The sequence below is a fragment of the Molossus molossus genome, unplaced genomic scaffold (genome assembly GCF_014108415.1).
Source record: "Molossus molossus isolate mMolMol1 unplaced genomic scaffold, mMolMol1.p scaffold_m16_p_35, whole genome shotgun sequence".
NCBI classification, from domain to species: Eukaryota; Metazoa; Chordata; class Mammalia; order Chiroptera; family Molossidae; genus Molossus; species Molossus molossus.
This window is the reverse complement of record NW_023425372.1, coordinates 932,799-951,769: the sequence shown is the minus strand read 5'-3', so window position 1 is coordinate 951,769 and position 18,971 is coordinate 932,799. Positions and strand designations below refer to the sequence as shown.

The following is an 18,971-nucleotide window of genomic DNA, read 5'->3' as shown; positions in this document are numbered from 1 at the left end:
CATGTTTCTCCCTCCTCCTCTCTCAAAGTCAATGACGTGGGTGAGGACCGACAAGGAAAACAAAAGGCAGGTGATTCATCTCTTTCCAGAAAACCTCGTTTGGCTTCCCAAGCTGTCCCTTCACCTACGGAGGGTGCGTGGGCACGCGGTGTGTCTGCAGGCGCCCGGCTGGCTTCACTGGAAGCCTGGGGCCCGTCACACACGTGTCCCCAATCTCCTAACTCTGGGCATCACGGTGACCGATGAAAACACTTCCCCCAGATCGGATACGAACACAAGACATCACGGAGACACGGCCTAGTGTTTTCAGAAATATATTTTGAGCAGATTTAGTTTTCAACATCCTTCCTTTTTTTGGTCTACTGGTGCTTTGCTGAGCAACACGTCAGAACCCCGCCACCCGATCTCCCCGGCCTGTGCCACGGCGGCCACGGCGAGGGGCATGGCGCGGCGCGACTGCACGGCTACTTACATGCTCAGTGTGAAAATATTGTTAAATGTTAACAACGGGAACTTACCGGGACTTAGAAAATGGTAGAAACTCCGCGGCAGGCACTTGGACGCCCGTCCCCGCCCACGGCAGGCGCAGCGCCACGCTCCCCGCGACGCCAGCCGTGCCCCCGCGGAAAGAAGGCAGCCAGGGGAGCCTCGACACCGTCGGTACATTTTATTCCTCAGGACGTTACAGGAAGTCCCGGTGGAGCAGGCGGCCTGTCTCTGTGGAGTGTGCACCTTCGCTCGTGGGCCTGGGCGTCCCTCGGACGCGGTCACCGCGGGGCCTCGGCGATGCAGGCACAAGCAGCGAGTCCTCCAGCACGCAGCCGCGGGCGGCCGACGCGACTGTTCTGCCCGAGAGGCGCCGGCCTCGGCGGCAGCGTCCCTCCCCGGCATGCATGCGCTGTGGTGAAGGAGTGGGGGTCATTCACGGACGTGTCCACGGCACAGGACGCCTCACACGGACTCCTCGGTGGAGAGCAGTAACGGGTTGATGTACTCGAACCCTTCGAACTCGGACTGGTCGATCCTCTTGATGACGTCCCTGTGGGCAGGCACAGGTCCCGCTGCAGGCGCTGCCCTCCTGCCCCTCCCGCAGGCCCAGCCCGACAGGTGTCCTGCACAGCCCCGGCTTACTCATCGTCGGGGGTCAGCTGCACGGGCTCGCTGGTGAACTGCGTGTCGAAGTTGTCCAGTCCGTAGTCGTCAGTGATCTGCGGCTGGAAGGGCGGCGGCGCCTGCTTCTTCTCCAGCTGGGGACACGGAGAAGTCACGTCAGTGATGTGTCCTCTCTGTGGCCGCCCAGGCTGCACCCGGAAGGCCTTCAGCGTTTCCATGTGCCCGAGACACCGGGGCCCCTGGTGCAGCCGAGCCTGCAGACGCCTGCTGCGTGGGGCCGAGTCCCCTTCGGAGAGGGAGATGGCCCAAGGCCCCACGCGACGGGATGGCCGCAGCCCGGCCAGTGCCAGCCAGTGCCAGACGAGCCCCTGGTCCCGTGTGCACTGGGGGCCCAGGTGGTCAGGACAACAGAAGCACCTGGGGCCGGGAACACCGGAAACGCCCAGAGCGCTTCGGGGACTTGTGGAGCCTGAACACGGGTTCTCCTGACGGACCAGGTGAAGGGCACAAGGACGTCAGACGGGTCCTCCCTACGCGGGCATCAGGGGTTCGGCCAGCGTGGCAGCCGGTCACCAGCAGCACCCACAGCCCGGCCGCGGGTGCAGCACAGCCCTCTTCCCCCCGGAGTGCCATGAGGCGTCCCCTTCACTCATGACTGCTGACCTGTCAGACCCGTATGAAATATTTTCTGATAAAAGTGTAAAAAGAGGGCATTTCTTCTCTTTTTTTTTTTGGTTAATCCTCACCTGAGGCTACTTTTCCATTGATTTTTAGGCGGGGGGGGGGCAGAAACATCGATGAGAGAGAGACACAGTGACTGGTTGCCTCCCACACGACCCCAGCTGGGGCCAGGGATCGAACCCACAACCGAGGTCCGTGGCCTTAACCAGGACTTGAACCCGCGACCCTCCAGTCCTCAGGCCAAAGGGGAATTTCTTAAACCTTTTTGCCTGCCTTGCGTCTTGGGCTGCTTTAAAAAGACGTAAATAGCAAAGTCAGGATGGACCAGGAAGCAGCGCAGCGGGGTGCTCGCCGGGGGTCATGCAAGCCCCCCTCAGAGTGTCCACATGCCCCCTCCTTCCTCAGTCCAAAGCAGTGGATGGACAGGCCAGGCCTTCCAACCTGGGCCCGCAGAGAAGGGAGGGGTGGCCAGAGACCAATCACCATCCCTGCTCACAAATGTGTCCGTGGAGGGGGCTTGGAGACGCGCCCCCGGGACTCAGGGACCCAGAAATCTGCCACAAAGGTGACAGGCCGCTGGATGGGCAGTGACGTCAGGTCCAGTCCGTGTGTCTCTCACAAGGATCTCCCTCCCCCCTCCCTCCCTCCCTCCGATTCTCTCTAAAAATCAATGGAAAAAAGTATCCTCTGGGGAGGATTAACACAAACACAAACACAAAACAACTCTACCGACTGTGAACGTGATGAGAACTGACTGCTGATTGTTGACTAAAGGTAGAAAACGAGAGGAAGAAAGTGCACAGACAGTCTGCCGTGGTGGCCGGGGATCCGGCTCTTTGGGGGACGCCTGAAGGTGCGGGGCGGTGCAGAGTGTGCCCGGGATGCCAGGGACCCCGAGGGCTCAGCAAGGCCCCAGTGCGGGAGGCAGAGGGGTCAAGGGCGACTGCGGGGTGGCGGGAGCTGGGGGAGCCGGGGGAGGAGGGGCTGTGGAGTCACAGTGGGACGCAGCACACCTGTGTCCCAAACCACCGTCCTGAGACAGAGAGAAATGGGGACGAAACAGGAAAGTACTTGCTAAACCCACGGAACTGGAGGCGCAGCGAGCGGGCCCGGCAAGCTGGGGACAGAAGTCAGACCCCTGGCCTGCCAGGGCCGGGCCCCAGGGAGCGGCAGGAATAAGGGGCCCCAGCAGGCCCGCCCAGGCCGCGGCAGCAGTGGGTGGTTCTGGACCAGGACCCAAGCATGTGGACAAGACCACGGGCCTCAGACGATTCAGATGCTGGTTTTCAGGGGCGACGACAGTAGCCGGCAGGAGGACACCAGGCCCGTGAAAAGCCAGGACACCGAGATGGACCCGCACTCACACCAGGATCACCAAGAAGCGCCATCCCTAGGGGCTCATCTGGCCTCCCTCTCCCCGTTCTGTCACATGTGAGCTTCCCGGTCACACCCCCGCCCCCGCCCCCGCCCAGGGCAGCACCCCCTTCATGCCCCGTCGCCTCGGGGAGGGGCGCGGGTTCTGCGCTGCATTACCAGGTCCCAGTCTATGCTGCGGAAGAATGCGTGAGACTTGATGTCGGAAAATCCGGTCTGTGGCCGGCAGCCGAGCCTCTCTTTGGGGTCCTGGGGGTCAGAGTTCAAATAGGGACACGTCAGCAGGGAGCCCAGAAGCCCGGGCACCACGGATGACATCTGCCCGGGGACCCGGTGGCTTCGTGCGTACCTTGTTCAAAAACCCTTTCAAGACGTGGGAGGCTTTGACGGACAGGAAGCGGGGGATGCGGATGGGCTTCTCCAGGATCACTGCAAAGGGTGGGGCCGTGGTGAGAAGCGGGGACCCCTGCCACGCTCTGAGTCTGCTGTGCAGCAGAGACCCAGCACACACGGTAGCATGTGTGCACGGTCCCGGGTGAGCCAGCTGCACCCCTTGCACAGGCGCCCTCTGCACACGGCCCCTCTGCACACGGGCCCTCTGCACACGCGCCCTCTGCACACGGCCCCCAGAGTGCCTCAGGGACAGTGAGGTCCTGGACCGGGGGCAGGTGGCTGGAAGGGGGCACTGCCCTGGCGGGACCGGAAAGAGCCATGTCCCAGCCCAGGGCGGGTCCGTGAGAACAGGGCTGGCCCAGCCTCGTCTGTGGGACGAGCAGCTGCAGGTGCAGGGACCTGCCTGGAGACCCTCCCAGCCGCACCCCTGTCACCTTGGAACAGGTAGTCCTCAGTGTTCATGTCGGGGTTGTCGGTGATGATGTCGAAGGGGGAGCGCCCGGCCATCATCTCAAACATCAGCACCCCCAGCGCCCACCAGTCCACGCTGAACCCTGGAGGGAGCACAGGCCGGTCACGCCCAGGGCGCCCCGCCTCCCCTCGGCCCACTGTCCCGGGCACTGGTCTCTTCCGGCTGCGGGCAGTGTGAGCCCCGGCCCCGCAGGGCGCCCAGGCCGACGCCCGTGTGCACTTCACGGCATAGGCAGAGCTGGGCCGACCTGCGGACCCTGTCCTTTCCCCCTCCTGCCTCGATTCCACTCTTTATCTTCTGTTAACCCTCATCCCAGGACATGTTTCCACTGATTTTTAGAGAAAGCAGCAGGGAGGGAGGGAGGGAGGGGGGGAGAGACATCGATGTGAGAGAGACGTATCGATTGGTTGCCTCCCACATAAGCCGGGGATCGAACCTGCAACCCAGGTACTTGCCCTTGACTAGAATCAAACCCACGACCCTTCAGTCTTTGGGCCGGTGCTCTAACCGCTGAGCCCACTGGCCAGGGCCCTCAGGGCTCCCTGAGAAGAAGTCCTGTCCAGTGTCCTCCACCAGGGGCAGCTGAGCAAACGGACCACAGAGGAGGCTGCAGAGGGGGGCAGGCGGTGTCAGGGCTGGAGACTAACGGGTGTTTCAGGGGTGATTTCATCAGTAAACCCTTTTCCTGGCTGCTGGGCCAGGCCCCCTACCTCCCTCTCTGCTCTGTGACCACGTCCCCAAGGAGGAAAAGCTTCCGGAGGTCAGGGCCCCCCTCACCCACATCTGCCCCCTGGGCCCCCCGGGCTGGCAGCCGTGCTCACCGTACTCCTCCCCACGCAGGATCTCTGGGGCGATGTAGTTCGGGGTCCCACAGAAAGTGCTCGTGGTGTCGCCCGGGCCCAGGCCTTCCTGTGGGACAAAGCCGGTCACCAGGAGGGACCTCGGGCCTCAGAGGAAACAGCGGGGCACCGTGGTCGTGCCCAGGCCTGGTCACCCTGGGTCAGGGCAGCTGGTGGGCGCGGGGGGGCCCAGAACCCGGGGGGCCGCTCGCCTTGCACATGCCGTAGTCCGTTAACTTGATGTGCCCGTCCGCGTCCAGGAGCACGTTGTCCAGCTTCAGGTCCCGGTAGATGATCCCTCTCTCGTGCAGGAAGTTGAGAGCGATGCAGATCTCAGCAGCGTAGAACCTGGCGGGGGTGGGGGACGTCCTGCAGTCAGCAGAGGACCCCACAAGGAGCCTGGACGGGCGGCCCACACACACAGGACGAGCTGGAGGCGTCGCCACAGACCCTGCTCCCCCGTCTCGGTCCCTGTGTCCTGGGGTGACAGCAGGGGGCCAGCAGGACCAGGGAAGACACTCAACATCCCGGTTGTCAAGGAAACACACACCAAAACCACCAGACACACCCTGGCCAGTTCGGCTCAGTGATTAGAGCGTCAGCTTGCGGACCAGGGTCTCGGGTTCGATTCTGGTGAAGGGCACATACCTCAGTTGCAGGTCGGTCCCTGGCCCTGGTCAGGGTCATGCTGGAGGCAACCAGTCGATGTGTCTCTCTCACATCAGTGTTTCTCCCTCCCTCCCTCCCTCCCTCCCTCCCTCCCTCCCTCCCTCCCTCCCTCCCTCCCTCCCTCCCTCTCTGTCTGAAGATAAATGAAAAAATATCCTTGGGTGAGGGTAAAAAATCCAACAAAACAAAAAAACCACCGGACACCACCTAACGGCCACTGTCAAGCAAACAAAAACAAAACCAGTGTTGAGAAGGAGGAACTGAGACCCTGGGCACCACTGGTGGGAATGGGAGATGGTGCGGAGATGCCTTAAAAGGTTAAAACCAGCACTGCCCACCCCGCGACCCAGCAGCCACTCTGGACTGGAAGCAGGTCCCAAAGAAACACCTGCGCACCCACGTTCACGGGCGCACTACTCACAACGGCCAGCAGGTGGCAGCAGCCCAGTGTGCACGGACGGACAGATACTTGCCGAGGTCCGTGCACAGGGGAATTATTTCTCCGCCTTTGAAAAGAAGGACATTCTGACACCTGCTACGTGGATGGGCCTTGGGGGCATCAGGCTGAATGAAATAAGCCAGACTCAGGTCAAACGCGGGGTGATCCCACTCACAGGAGGCCCCCGGAGGAGGCAGATTCGGAGACAGCAAGTGGTAGGGCAGGGGGTGAGTTTGGTGGGGACGGTGTCAGATGGACCGACGGCACGTTCCGGACAGCATGGTGGTGATGGCCACAACACTGTGAGTGTGCTCAAGGCCCCTGTGCTGGGCCCTCAACAATGGTTAGGACGCGGTTTACGGTACGCGGACCTCACCACAGTGAGAGAGAAAGGGAGTGTGTGTGGGGCGTGTTCTCGATCTGTGAACTTCCTCTTCCCCCAGAGGATCTAAGGGACTCAAAACCGAGTGGAATTTTTCCAAGTGCGGAAATGAGGAGAGAAAACTGTGGAAAAACAGGAAACAGCGGAGGCAAACGCCCCAGGCTGCAAGGGAGGGGCAGAGGTGAGTGCAGTGGCTGCCCGGAGGCTGTGCTCAGTGGTTAGGGTCGACCCTGCACCAAGAGGTCGCCGGTTCAATTCCCAGTCAGGCACGTGCCCAGGTTGTGGGCCTGGTCCCCAGTGGGAGACATGCAGGAGGCGGCCAATCAATGTTCTCTCTCCTTGATGTTTCTCTTTCTCCCTCTCCCTTCCTCTCTAAAATCAATAAAAGAAAAAAAAATTTTTTTTAAAAATAGAGGAAACAGTGGTCATTCTCTCCTGGTGCCCAGGGAACCCCGGCTTTGCGTCCGTGTAAACAGACAGGAAGCAGGCGGCACGCCGTCCACCGGGAGAGCTCAGGCAGAACCCGCCCCTGTTCCGGGAGAAGGCGAAGCCACGGCAACACGCTCCACGAAACGCCGCTTCTTTGGGCAGAGGGTCCAAGCTGCTCCTGGGGGGCCAGGTCCGACGGGCCCGGACTCACAGGACCCTCCCAAGTCCATGACCCCCGAGCGGCTCCGGAATTTGCCACACGCAGGAAAGCAGGGCACACGCTTCCCCCAAACCTCATCTCCTTGGTGCAGCTACTGACCTCCCGGGAGGCCTCCTGCGCCCTCCCCTGGGGCCCACGTCCACCTGGCCGGCACCCACCTGGCGTGCTCCTCCGGAAGCTTCCGCTGTCTCTGCATGTGGAACATGAGGTCCCCGCCATTGACGTACTCTATGACCAGGAACAACCTGGGCAGGAGAGAGGGTGGTGCAGGCTGAGACCACAGGTGACCAGTGTCCCCCGAGAACCCTCCCGGGGCCGCCTCGCTGGTGACACTGTTCGGGCCGACAGCCTGTCTTCTTTTGCTGCCATGTTGACTGTCCTGAGTGGCCAGAGAGGAAACCGGGTCACCTGAGCGGCTCCCGGGGTCCAGAGGGACAGCAGCCCGGACTGGAGAGGCCACGGTGGACGTGTCACCCTGGGGACGCCCAGAGATCCGCTGTCACCCAGTTCTGACCCTGGGGCAGTGAGACTTGGAAACCCCCCCTTTTACCCGCTCACTCCATGCATCCAACAGCTATCTGCTCCCCAAGTGGAGCGAGGTCTGCCTCAGGGCAAAGAGGTAACAGTGACCCAGGGCTGGGGGCAGAGGCCCGTGGGGGAGGGCAGACCTCACCGGGGAGCTGGGGCCGTGACGGGACCAGCTCCCAGCGTCAGAGGAAACACCACAAGGCTGGGGGCCAGGAGCACTGGCAGGACAGGGGGACTGCCTGGCCGCTGGGTCTGGATGGGCTCCAGGGAGGGGAGGGTGGGCGGGCGGAGGAGCAAGGAGGTGCCTGGTCGCAGGAAGGTGGGGGCAAGGAGGGGCCAGGCCGCAGGTGGGCAGGATGAAGGAAGGAGCTGGTGGGCTGTTCCCAGCACAGGGCAACTCAGCCGCGGTGAGTCTGGGGGGCAGTCGGGGGGCCACTGGGGTCAGGCCACACTGTGCGGTCCTGGGGTTCAAAGAACCAAGACCCAGCCCTGGCCAGTGTGGCTCAGCGGTACAGCGGTACAGCGGTACAGTCGGCTCGCGGACCAAGGAGTCGTGGATTTGATTCTGGCCAAGGGCACGTACCTGGGTTGCGGTTCGTCCCCGGCCCTGGTTGGGTTGTGCAGGAGGCAACCAATCGATGTGTCCCTCTCACGTCGATGTTTCTCTCCCTCTCTCTCCCTCCCGCTCTATCTGAAGATAAATGGAAACATGTCCTCGGGGGAGGATTAAAAAATAAATAAAATTTAAAAATAAAATAAAAACACTAAAATAAATGAGTAGATGAAGCTGAGACCCAACAATGTCCTCAGATGCACTCGGCCCGTCAGACTCCAGACCGTTCACCACGTGGCTTCTTTCTGGGGAAGTTCTTCCTCACACTCAGTGAGGTTCCATTCCGACATTAAATTCACACACGACTTTCCGGAAATACCCAGTGAAGGGCAGCGCTCAGAACTGCAGGTCACCGGCTCCACTGGGGGCGTCAGGAGGGAGCTCGTGTTTAACCCTGTTAACCAGGGAAGGGCCCTCAGACCTAAGAGTTAGTCTGAAAGCAAAAACGAGGAGAACTCCGGGGTGACTTTAAAGCGCGGGACGGATCTCGTCCCGTCACCAGGAATCATGACCCAGAGAACCAGTCCCCTAAGCCTGCTCCCCAGTAGAGGCGTCACCCCAACATGGTGCCCCCCGGGAAGATGGTGTCCACACCAGCTACGCCACTTCCATAGAAAATGAACAAACGCTAATTCCAGAAAAAAATCACTATGGGACCTGAGGAAGCTAACGAAGTTAGAACTGAGTCAAGTGGAAGGGAAGGGAGTTTCCTTTCTCCGTCCTGGGAACTTCACGAGGCCCGTTGCCCGACGAGGACCCTGTGACAGGTCCGGCTGGATGTGCCTGCTGCCTCTGGTCCCAGGTCCCTCGCCAGTGAAGGGATTCATTTAATGTTTTTTATTGATTTTTTTAGAGAGAGGAAGGGGGAGAGAGAGAGAAACATTGATCGGCTGCCTCCCGCACGCCCCCTACTAGGGATCGAGCCCACAACCTGGGCATGTGCCCAGACCAGGAACCCAACCGGGACCTCTCAGTCCATGAGAGGACGCTCCAACCACTGAACCACAGCAACTGGGCTAATTTTATTTTATTGATTTGAAAGAGAGAGGAAGGGAGAGGGAGAGAGAGTTTCAAACATCGATGAGAGAGAACATCGATTGGCCGCCTCCTGCGTGCCCCCCACTGAGGATCAGGCCCACAACCTGGGCATGTGCCCTGACCGGGAATCGAACTGGCGACCTCTTGGTGCAGGGTCGACGCTCAACCACTGAGCCACACTGTCGGGGCTAATTTTTTTTTAATGCTCACCCGAGAATATTTTCCCATTTATCTTCAGATAGAATGGGAAGCAGAGAGAGAAACATCGATATGAGAGAGATACATCACTGGTTGCCTCCCACATGACCCCGACCAGGGCTGGGGATGAACCACAACCAAGGTACGTGCCCCTTGACTGGAATTGAACCCGAGACGCTTTGGTCCGCAGGCTGTTGATCTAACCGCTGAGCCACACGGGCCAGGGCAGAAATCATTTAATTTTAACACCGACCCAGCTACAATCACAGCAGAGGTCTGTGTTTTTTCCTTTTTAATGCAGGATTTTTTTGTTTTACAAATAAACCTTAATCCTACTTCTGACATTTCTCCCGAGCAAAACGCTGTCGGCCCCACCTGGTGCCGATTCACTCGCTCGAGGATGACGCCCTGTGAACCAGATGAGCCACGGAGGCAAAACGCTCAAACGCCCACGGCCGAGCTGCCCACGTTCACCTCTGGCTGGGGGCCAGCGGGCGCCTGCCACACTGAGCCGGCACCTGGGCCCCCCAGATCCAGCGGCGGCGTGCAGCCGGGGTGGTGAAGGCAGGCTGTGGTGGGGGCTTCACAGTCCAACCCTCCCACAGTCCGTACGTCCGTCACCCAGGAGGAGACACAATTCCTGGGGTCAGGACGGCAGGTACGTTCCCTTAGTACTTAACGAGATGTGCGGAAAATAGTAAAAACCAGCCAAAGAGCCTTTTCCCTATTTCACAGATGGGGAGTTGAGGTGCAGAGAGGTTGAATCACTTCCCCAGGGTCACACAGTCCCTGTCGAGAAGAGCCGACTCAGACAGGACAGGGCCCAGGACGAAGCCCAGTCCAGTCGGCCCCCACCGCCCCGGGTGGCCATGCCCGACGATGCCCCGGCACAGAGCAGACGGAGGCAGGGGACCCAGGAGGGTCGCTGGGGGCAGAGCAGGAAGATAGGACCCGGACGCAGGACCAGGAAAGACAAGAAGGGGCTGGCGTCCTCAGGGCCCTTGTTCTGGGAGAGAAAATGCAAATCAGAAACAAGACCAGCATCGGTCACCACCGGGATCCCGACCGTGGGAGGCACAGACCAGGGCCCCAGGAAGGTGATCCAGAGCTGGGCGCGGGCCCAGCGGGGCCAACGGCAGCCTCAGCTGCCCCAAAGCACTGGCGGGGGTGGGGAGACCGGACCAGCCTCGGATTCTCCCACGAAGGGTAAAAGCCAGAACACACCTGAGTCGGGGCAGGGGAACCCGGCGAAGCTGAGGTTCAAGGCAAACGCTGGGGTTCTTAAGTGTGAGGGGACGCACGGGACACAAACCCCGCGCCCTTCTGACAGCACGGAGCAGATTCAGAGGAACCGAAACCTCGAAGCAGCTGCAGAAGGACTGGGGGACAGCGTTACCAGCTCGGAACCGTAAAAATTACATCAACAAGAACTGGGGGGGCAGAGGAAGGGGGAGCTACCCTCTGAAACCACCCCAGGCCCCACGGTCCCAGAGATCGGCCCTGAAATCATGCCAACGCTATTCAGAACGTCCCAGAGAATAAGGAAAACTGAAAAACCCAACAAGATTGCACAAGAAACTTCAGCTCCATCAGTGAAAAAATCCTCCACACAATGTCCACAGGTGAGATCCGGACGCGCGACAGCAGAACAACGCGCTCAGCCCGGCACGCTGCTGCCCGGAGCCAGGACTGTTCGCCACGGGAGACGGGCTCCGACGACACCCCGACAGGCGCCCCCAGAACGAGAACTCTGGACAAACTCGGCGCCCCCGGACAGCCACACAGAACTGGACGTGGCAAATGACGCCTCTTGGGCCAGGTCTGCAACCCCACCCAGCTGGGGGCCTGCAGGGGCCCTGCTCGGGGGGACTTGCCAGTGGACACCCCAGAGGAAACAGGAAGATGGGGTCCAGGAATCAGGAGGGGTCCTGTGTCCAACCGCTCAGGCAGGGGCACACCTCCTTGGCCTCCAGCCCTGGCAGACGGGCACCTCTTCCTGGGTGGACCCAGTGTGATGGTCACCGGCGGGGCCCTGGTCCCTTCAGCCCCCTGCGGCGGCCCGTGTCAGGGCCGTCTGTCTGTCTGTCCCAGGCATAGTGGTCTGGTTCTGCTTTCCCGATGCCCGGACAGCCACGGCGGCTGGCATGACGCTGGCTGTGAAAACGTGGCTCGTCCCCAAACGAGAGGAAAACCCCACCGATGACAGGAACCAGAGGGGCAGAAAGTCCGCACAGAAACCAACTCAGGGGAGGACTGGTTAGTTCAGGGGAGGACTGGTTAGTTCAGGGGACTGGTTAACTCAGGGGAGGACTGGTTAACTCAGGGGAGGACTGGTTAGTTCAGGGGAGGACTGGTTAACTCAGGGGAGGACTGGTTAGTTCAGGGGAGGACTGGTTAACTCAGGGAGGACTGGTTAGTTCAGGGGAGGACTGGTTAATTCAGGGGAGGACTGGTTAGTTCAGGGGAGGACTGGTTAGTTCAGGGGACTGGTTAACTCAGGGAAGGACTGGTTAGTTCAGGGGAGGACTGATTAGTTCAGGGGAGGACTGGTTAGTTCAGGGGACTGGTTAACTCAGGGGAGGACTGGTTAACTCAGGGGAGGACTGATTAGTTCAGGGGAGGACTGGTTAGTTCAGGGGACTGGTTAACTCAGGGGAGGACTGGTTAACTCAGGGGAGGACTGGTTAACTCAGGGGAGGACTGGTTAGTTCAGGGGAGGACTGGTTAACTCAGGGGAGGACTGGTTAGTTCAGGGGAGGACTGGTTAGTTCAGGGGAAAACTGGTCAGTTCAGGGGACAACTGGTCAATGCAGGGAGTGTGCACTACAGTGATTTCCTCCTTCGCACTTGTCTGCATTTTAAATTGTGTTAAGTTGTTAAGCACAGATTCGAACCCGGTCCTGACAAACGGGGCCGCAGCTTCGTCTGGGCCCCCAGCCTGGCCCGCAAGGCCCTGTCCCGGGGAGGAACTCCGCTGGGCAGGGCGTCTGGGCTGGGGGCTGGATGGGGGAGGGTGTGGGGGGTGGAACCACGGCCTCTCTACACTGTCGCCCGAGCCAGGCCGTGGATGCCGGCATGAAGGTCAGCACGTCCTTGAGGGCCTTGCACCGGCTCTTCTGTCCCGAAGCCGCCAGCCGCCTCCAGCTTAGGACAAAACAACAAACTGTGTTCCCTCCTGTCGGGTGAGGCCCCAACGGCACGGCTCAGCCCAGTGGGAGGGTCCCTGCTGTCCAGGGCTTTGCGATGATTCCCAGTGGCCGTCAGTCCGCCACACCTGACGCAGAAATGAACCCCCAGAATCTTCTCGGGTGCCTCAGCCACGTCGCAGTCACGCCCGATGGAAGAACTGTGTCCTGGGCGCCCGCGCAGCCTGTCCCCGAGCCCGAGTCCTGCTCCGCACCTGCGGCCGGGGCGCATTTCACCCTTTCTGGGTGATTCAGGTGACAAGCGAGCACAATGCGGGCCTCTGATCATCACCGTGTGTCAGGAGAACAAAGGCCGAGGTGACGGCACCCACCCCTCTGCCACCCGTCACTCAGGCTGCTCTGTTCTGTGCTTGAACCAGGACTGTCGCAGGCTCGCTGCCTTCGGAGGTGATGACTCATGTTCCCAGGGCGGATGGCATCTGCCTGCCTCGCCGTGGGTGCCTGCTCCGAGGTCACGGCCCCTCTGCCCACCCCTGCTCGGAGGTCGTGACCCGGCCCTTAGCATCTCCTCTTACCAGTTTGCGGGGGGTCGACCAGCCGCCCCGCTCGCCTGCTTTCGTCAACCAGCCCCACCCAGCCCCGCTAACCCCCGGGTGGCATCGGCACGAGGTCCCCCTGTCCAGGCTGCAGGCGAGTCTCGGTGCAGTTTAGAGAGAGGGGCACAGAGCAGGGCTGGGCTGAGTGGCCACAACGTCGTTTGTAAAGACCAAGAGCACATCCTGAGTGTGGGGTGAACGGAGCTGACCCGCCGTCTGCGACCTGAGATGGTGCCGCAGGGACAGAGATGTCCCCGAAAACAGTCCCGGAATCACGACCGAATGGGGGCGGGGCTGCTAAAAATAGCGACTTCAGCTCGTCTTTGGCTCACTCTCCTCGAACAGCGTACACGGGAGCTGTTTCCCAGCTGGGCGGTGTCTCGGTTCACGTTCATCTGGCTGTTGTTCAGAGAAGACGCACTGACCGTGAAGGTGTGAGACGTGGTTTCCCACGACACCGAGTTTCCTCTGCGGTGAAACCCCGCCGTGCTGGTGACACCACTGCTGCCCGGGACACGTGGGGACCCCGTGTCAGCCGTGGCTGGGGCACGGCGGCCAGCACGGGCACCCCTGGACTGGGGGGAAGAAGGACGCCCCCGTTCCTCCCCATTCAGACCCCGTCTCGTCACCAGGCTCGAGGGGAACCTCTGCTCTTGTTACCAGGTTTCTCCTGAGGCCGCAGGGCGCCCAGCCCAGCTCCAGGCCTAACCTGTTTCCTGTTGTGTCAACACTGACAGGCCCCTGGCCCCTGGCCACGGCCACCGCTCCCGCTCCCGGCGCCCGCAGTGACCCTCAGCCACCCAGGAGGCCGAGCAGGCAGTGTTCCGTGCCAGCCCAGCCCCCAGACCCCACCCCTTGTCCCATTCTACGGTCGGTCCACATGGGCGTCCGGTGGCCGTGCAGGCCGACAGCCGCCCGGGGTCTGACCAAGGGAGCTGCGGGCTCTCACACCAGCGCTCGGACAAGGCTCGAGAAGACGGGTGACCACCCGACGGCCCCGGCAGTAAACTGACGCACCCCCACCTCCTGCTGTAAACTGACGCACCCCCACCGCGGGAGGCAGGCCCCCTGCTATCCCTGTTCCCGGAGGCGGAAGCTGGGGCACAGGAGGTGCCCCGGGCGAGGTCGCACCGGCCGGAAGAGGAAAGGCTGGACGCGGACCCGGCGCTGGCTCCAGCCTCTGCTTCTACGGCCGCCAGGAAGAGCGGCGGAAGGGCCTGGTGTCCGCAGGGCGCGGGCTGCCTGGCCGCACACGCCCAGGTGGTGTCTGTGCCGCTCGCTGCCTGCAGCTGTGTCCCAACCCGAGAGTCAGACACGCGGGGAGACGCAAACACAGCCGGGTGGAGGGACCCATCCCGCTCCGGCCCGCGCCCTCCTGCAAGTCTCAGCCCACACGCCTGCAGGACTCAAATTCTGCTCGGAGCCGGTCTTAATGTTTTACTAGCCTCTCATTAATTAGTGAGTCGTTAATCAGTGAGTCAGCAGACTCTGCGAGGCGTTCACTTTGCATCTGAACCAGGAACGGACTGTGCCTCAGAACCACCCCTGCAACACCAGGCCCACCTGCGCCGTGGCAGGTACATTTGAATGCGCAGCCGCCCTGCCCTGGGGAGCTACAGGCTCAGGGCCTGGAGAGCAACCTGGGAAGACACCCTGCGCAGACTCACCGAGCTCCGGAGCTTCCGGGGCCACTGACAGGCCCCAGGAGCACCTCGGTCGCTCCTGGACGTGGCTCCTGCCGGCAGCTTGGAAAAGCAGGACAGGAAGTGCTGCGTCGTAGGGACCCCACAGAACACCCAACAAAGGGACGTCTCTAAAGCTACCTTGGCGCGCCCGGGAACGGGGACCCGATCTCCGGGCCGGGGAGCAGAAAGCTGTGCTCGGGCAGCAGGAGGGAAGCGAGGCTGAAACAGTGGCCCTTTCACATCCACATCTACCAGTTCACAAAGTAAAATTCACCGAAAACCCAAACCAGCGCCTCTCTGGAGGCGTGAGAGGGACGGGGCTTGGGGTGGCGCTAACAGAGCCGGGACAGAGCCCCGGGCGGAGCGGAGGGGGCGAAGGGCGGGCCAGCCCAGCAGGCAGAGCAGGACCAGCTGAGCCTGGTCACAAGGCCGAGGCCGCACGTCCAGAAGCAAGTCAGAAAGTAACAGGAGCGTTGAAGGCAGAAGACACTTCAGATCTGCGTTCTCAAAATATGGCTTAGCTTCAACGTGGGGGACAGACAGCCTGGGGCCGCGGGGACCGGGCACCCCAGGATGCTGTGGCGGGGGTCAGGCAGGACAGAGGGGGCATCTGAGACACTTTCTGGAGGCGGAACCAGTGAGGTCGGGGGAGGGACAACCGCAGGTCTGGGGGAAAGGCCAGGTGATCCCGTGCTCGGCACACAGCAGCCGTCCAGTGCGGGTGGGAACAGGGGGTGAGGGTGGGTGAGGGGTGTGAGCGGCAGGCCTGACAAGCAGCCGAGAACCCCGCAGAAGCCAGGACCCCGACAGCCTGCTTGTGAGCTGCCCCTCAGCCAGAGCCTGGGCCTCGCGCGGCAAACGGTTCCCGCACTGAGATGAAATCGCTCTGAAAGAACCAGCCTTGAGCACAACCCTGAGTCCTGCGTCCCAGTGAACCATCAAAACCGGGGTGCTCTTGAGGACAGCCCCCCCAGAACGTACTCGACAATTTTCCAAATAAATTGGGTGAGTTGAAGTCAACTGGCCAAATATTTCTGAACAGAGTCTACGTGAAACATCCTGTACGCGGTTCCCAAACCGTTTCAAAGCAGCAGAATCCTGACGCAGGTGGAGCTGTTAGGCTTTGTGGTTTACTTCACAAGTCAGCTCAGACCCCCAAGCACAGACCCCGCGCCCCTTCACTGGGCATCCCAGCACCTGACCCGATGCACTCACGGGACACTCTCAGCAAGTATTCTGTGAACGGAGTCAAGCAATTTAGGTCCAGATGTATGAAATTCACTTACTATGACAATGGCCAATGAAAACAAAGCCAGGTGGAAAACCCCAAACCCCAAACCTTGCCGCGGGGAGAAGCCGCCAGCCCTCGCCCGCTCAGCTGCCACACAGACCCCCTACCTGCTGGTGGTCTGGAAGCAGGAGTGCAAGCCCACCAGGAAGGGGTTGCTGGAGGCCTGTTCAAACACGTGCTTCTCCGTCTGGACCCAGTCGATGTCCTGAAACAGAAACCGGGGGTCAAGGAGGCTGCTGCACGCTCCTCAGGCAGCCCGCGGGGGGGGGGGGGGAATGCCCCTCACTGCCCCTTGTGGGAAGACGACGCGGAGAAAAAAAGAAAATACTTGTTTAGAAATATACCACCTTCATCACCACCACCACCACCATCATAATCATCACCTCCACCACCATCACCATCATAATCATTACCTCCACCACCACCATCATAATCACCTCCACCACCATCACCATCATAATCATCACCTCCACCACCATCACCACCATCACAATCATCACCTCCACCACCATCACAATCATCACCTTCACCACCATCACCACCATCACAATCATCACCTCCACCACCATCACCACCATCACAATCATCACCTTCACCACCATCACCATCATAATCATCACCTCCACCACCATCACCATCATAATCATCACCTCCACCACCATCACCATCATCATAATCATAATCATCACCTCCACCACCATCACCATCATCATAATCATAATCATCACCTCCACCACCATCACCATCATCACCTCCACCACCATCACCATCATAATCATAATCATCACCTTCACCACCATCACCATCATAATCATCACCTCCATCACCACCATCACAATCATCACCTCCACCACCATCACCATCATAATCATAATCATCACCTCCACCACCACCACCATCACCATCATCACCTCCACCACCATCACAATCATCACCTTCACCACCATCACCACCATCACCATCATAATCATCACCTCCACCACCATCACAATCATCACCTCCACCACCACCATCACCATCATAATCATCACCTCCACCACCACCACCATCATAATCATCACCTTCACCACCATCATCACCATCATAATCATCACCTCCACCATCATAATCATCACCTCCACCACCATCACCATCATAATCATCACCTCCACCACCATCACCATCATCACCTCCACCACCATCACCATCACAATCATCACCACCACCACCATCACCATCATAATCATCACCTCCACCACCATCACAATCATCACCTCCACCACCATCACCATCATAATCATCACCTTCACCACCATCATCACCATCACAATCATCACCTCCACCACCATCACCATCATAATCATCACCTCCACCACCACCATCATAATCATAATCATCACCTCCACCACCATCACCATCATCACCTCCACCACCATCACCACCATCACAATCATCACCTCCACCACCATCACCATCATAATCATCACCTCCACCACCATTATCACCATCACCATCATCACCTCCACCACCATCACCATCATAATCATCACCTCCACCACCATCACCATCATAATCATAATCATCACCTCCACCACCATCACCATCATCACCTTCACCACCATCACCATCATAATCATCACCTCCACCACCACCATCATAATCATCACCTCCACCACCATCACCATCATAATCATCACCTCCACCACCATCACCATCATAATCATCACCTCCACCACCATCACCATCATAATCATCACCTCCACCACCATCACCATCATAATCATCACCTCCACCACCATCACCATCATAATCATCACCTCCACCACCATCACCATCATAATCATCACCTCCACCACCACCACCATCACCATCATCACCTCCACCACCATCACCATCATCACCTCCACCACCATCACCATCATAATCATCACCTTCACCACCATCACCACCATCACAATCATCACCTCCACCACCATCACCATCATAATCATCACCTCCACCACCACCATCACCATCATAATCATCACCTCCACCACCACCATCATAATCATAATCATCACTTCCACCACCATCACCATCATAATCATCACCTTCACCACCACCACCATCATAATCATAATCATCACCTCCACCATCATAATCATCACCTCCACCACCACCACCATCATAATCATCACCTCCACCACCATCACCACCATCATAATCATCACCTCCACCACCATCACCAACAGCACCTCCACCACCATCACCACAATCACAATCAGCACCTGCACCACCACCACCATCATAATCATCACCTCCACCACCATCACCATCATAATCATCACCTCAACCATCATCACCATCATAATCATCACCACCACCACCATCATAATCATCACCTCCACCACCATCACCATCATAATCATCACCTCAACCATCATCACCATCATAATCATCACCACCACCACCACCACCACCTCCACCATCATCCCCTCCATCGTCTGTCACAATGACCACTGCCACCAGCTGTGCTGGCCTCTGGGCTACAGGCTGTCCGTGCACTGCCCACGGCAGCCTTGCGAGGCCAGTATCCTCCCCACTTAAGACACGAGGAAACAGAGGAGGAAGACTAAGCAGATTCCAGGGGGTCCCACGTCCATCTCCCGAGCACCGCTCCTCCCACAGGGCGACCCCCTCCCAATCCACGCTGGAGCGTGGGGAAAGCTCTTGTCCTCCTGTCTGCTAGGAGACCCCGGGTAGAAGGGCTTCACCCCGGCCGTCTGCGCAGAGGGACCCTCGCTCCTCCTGCCCCTGACTTGCTCACGCAGGGGCTGCTGGGAAATTCCACTCAGCCTCTCACCCCGCAGCGCAGGCCTCCAGCAGAGCTCCTGACCAGCCGCCATC

At 59.7% G+C, this 18,971-nt stretch overlaps 1 protein-coding gene across 2 annotated transcripts in view; it reads right to left on the bottom strand.

Annotated features, from left to right (window-relative positions):
• Positions 1-239: 239 nt before the first annotated feature.
• PRKCZ (protein kinase C zeta) overlaps positions 240-18,971 on the bottom strand; it is an 81,356-nt gene continuing 62,624 nt past the window's right edge. Inside the window, exons 10-18 of one of the 2 annotated variants that reach the window (XM_036281450.1) lie at positions 16,214-16,311; positions 7,170-7,256; positions 5,085-5,220; positions 4,855-4,942; positions 3,996-4,115; positions 3,518-3,597; positions 3,328-3,417; positions 1,132-1,247; positions 240-1,039 (exon numbers count right to left, since the gene is read on the bottom strand). In XM_036281450.1, the coding sequence (XP_036137343.1) occupies positions 952-1,039; positions 1,132-1,247; positions 3,328-3,417; positions 3,518-3,597; positions 3,996-4,115; positions 4,855-4,942; positions 5,085-5,220; positions 7,170-7,256; positions 16,214-16,311 (903 nt within the window). In that variant the 3' untranslated portion in view covers positions 240-951. The remainder of the gene's footprint in view (positions 1,040-1,131; positions 1,248-3,327; positions 3,418-3,517; positions 3,598-3,995; positions 4,116-4,854; positions 4,943-5,084; positions 5,221-7,169; positions 7,257-16,213; positions 16,312-18,971) is intronic. The other variant, XM_036281451.1, reaches the window with a different exon arrangement.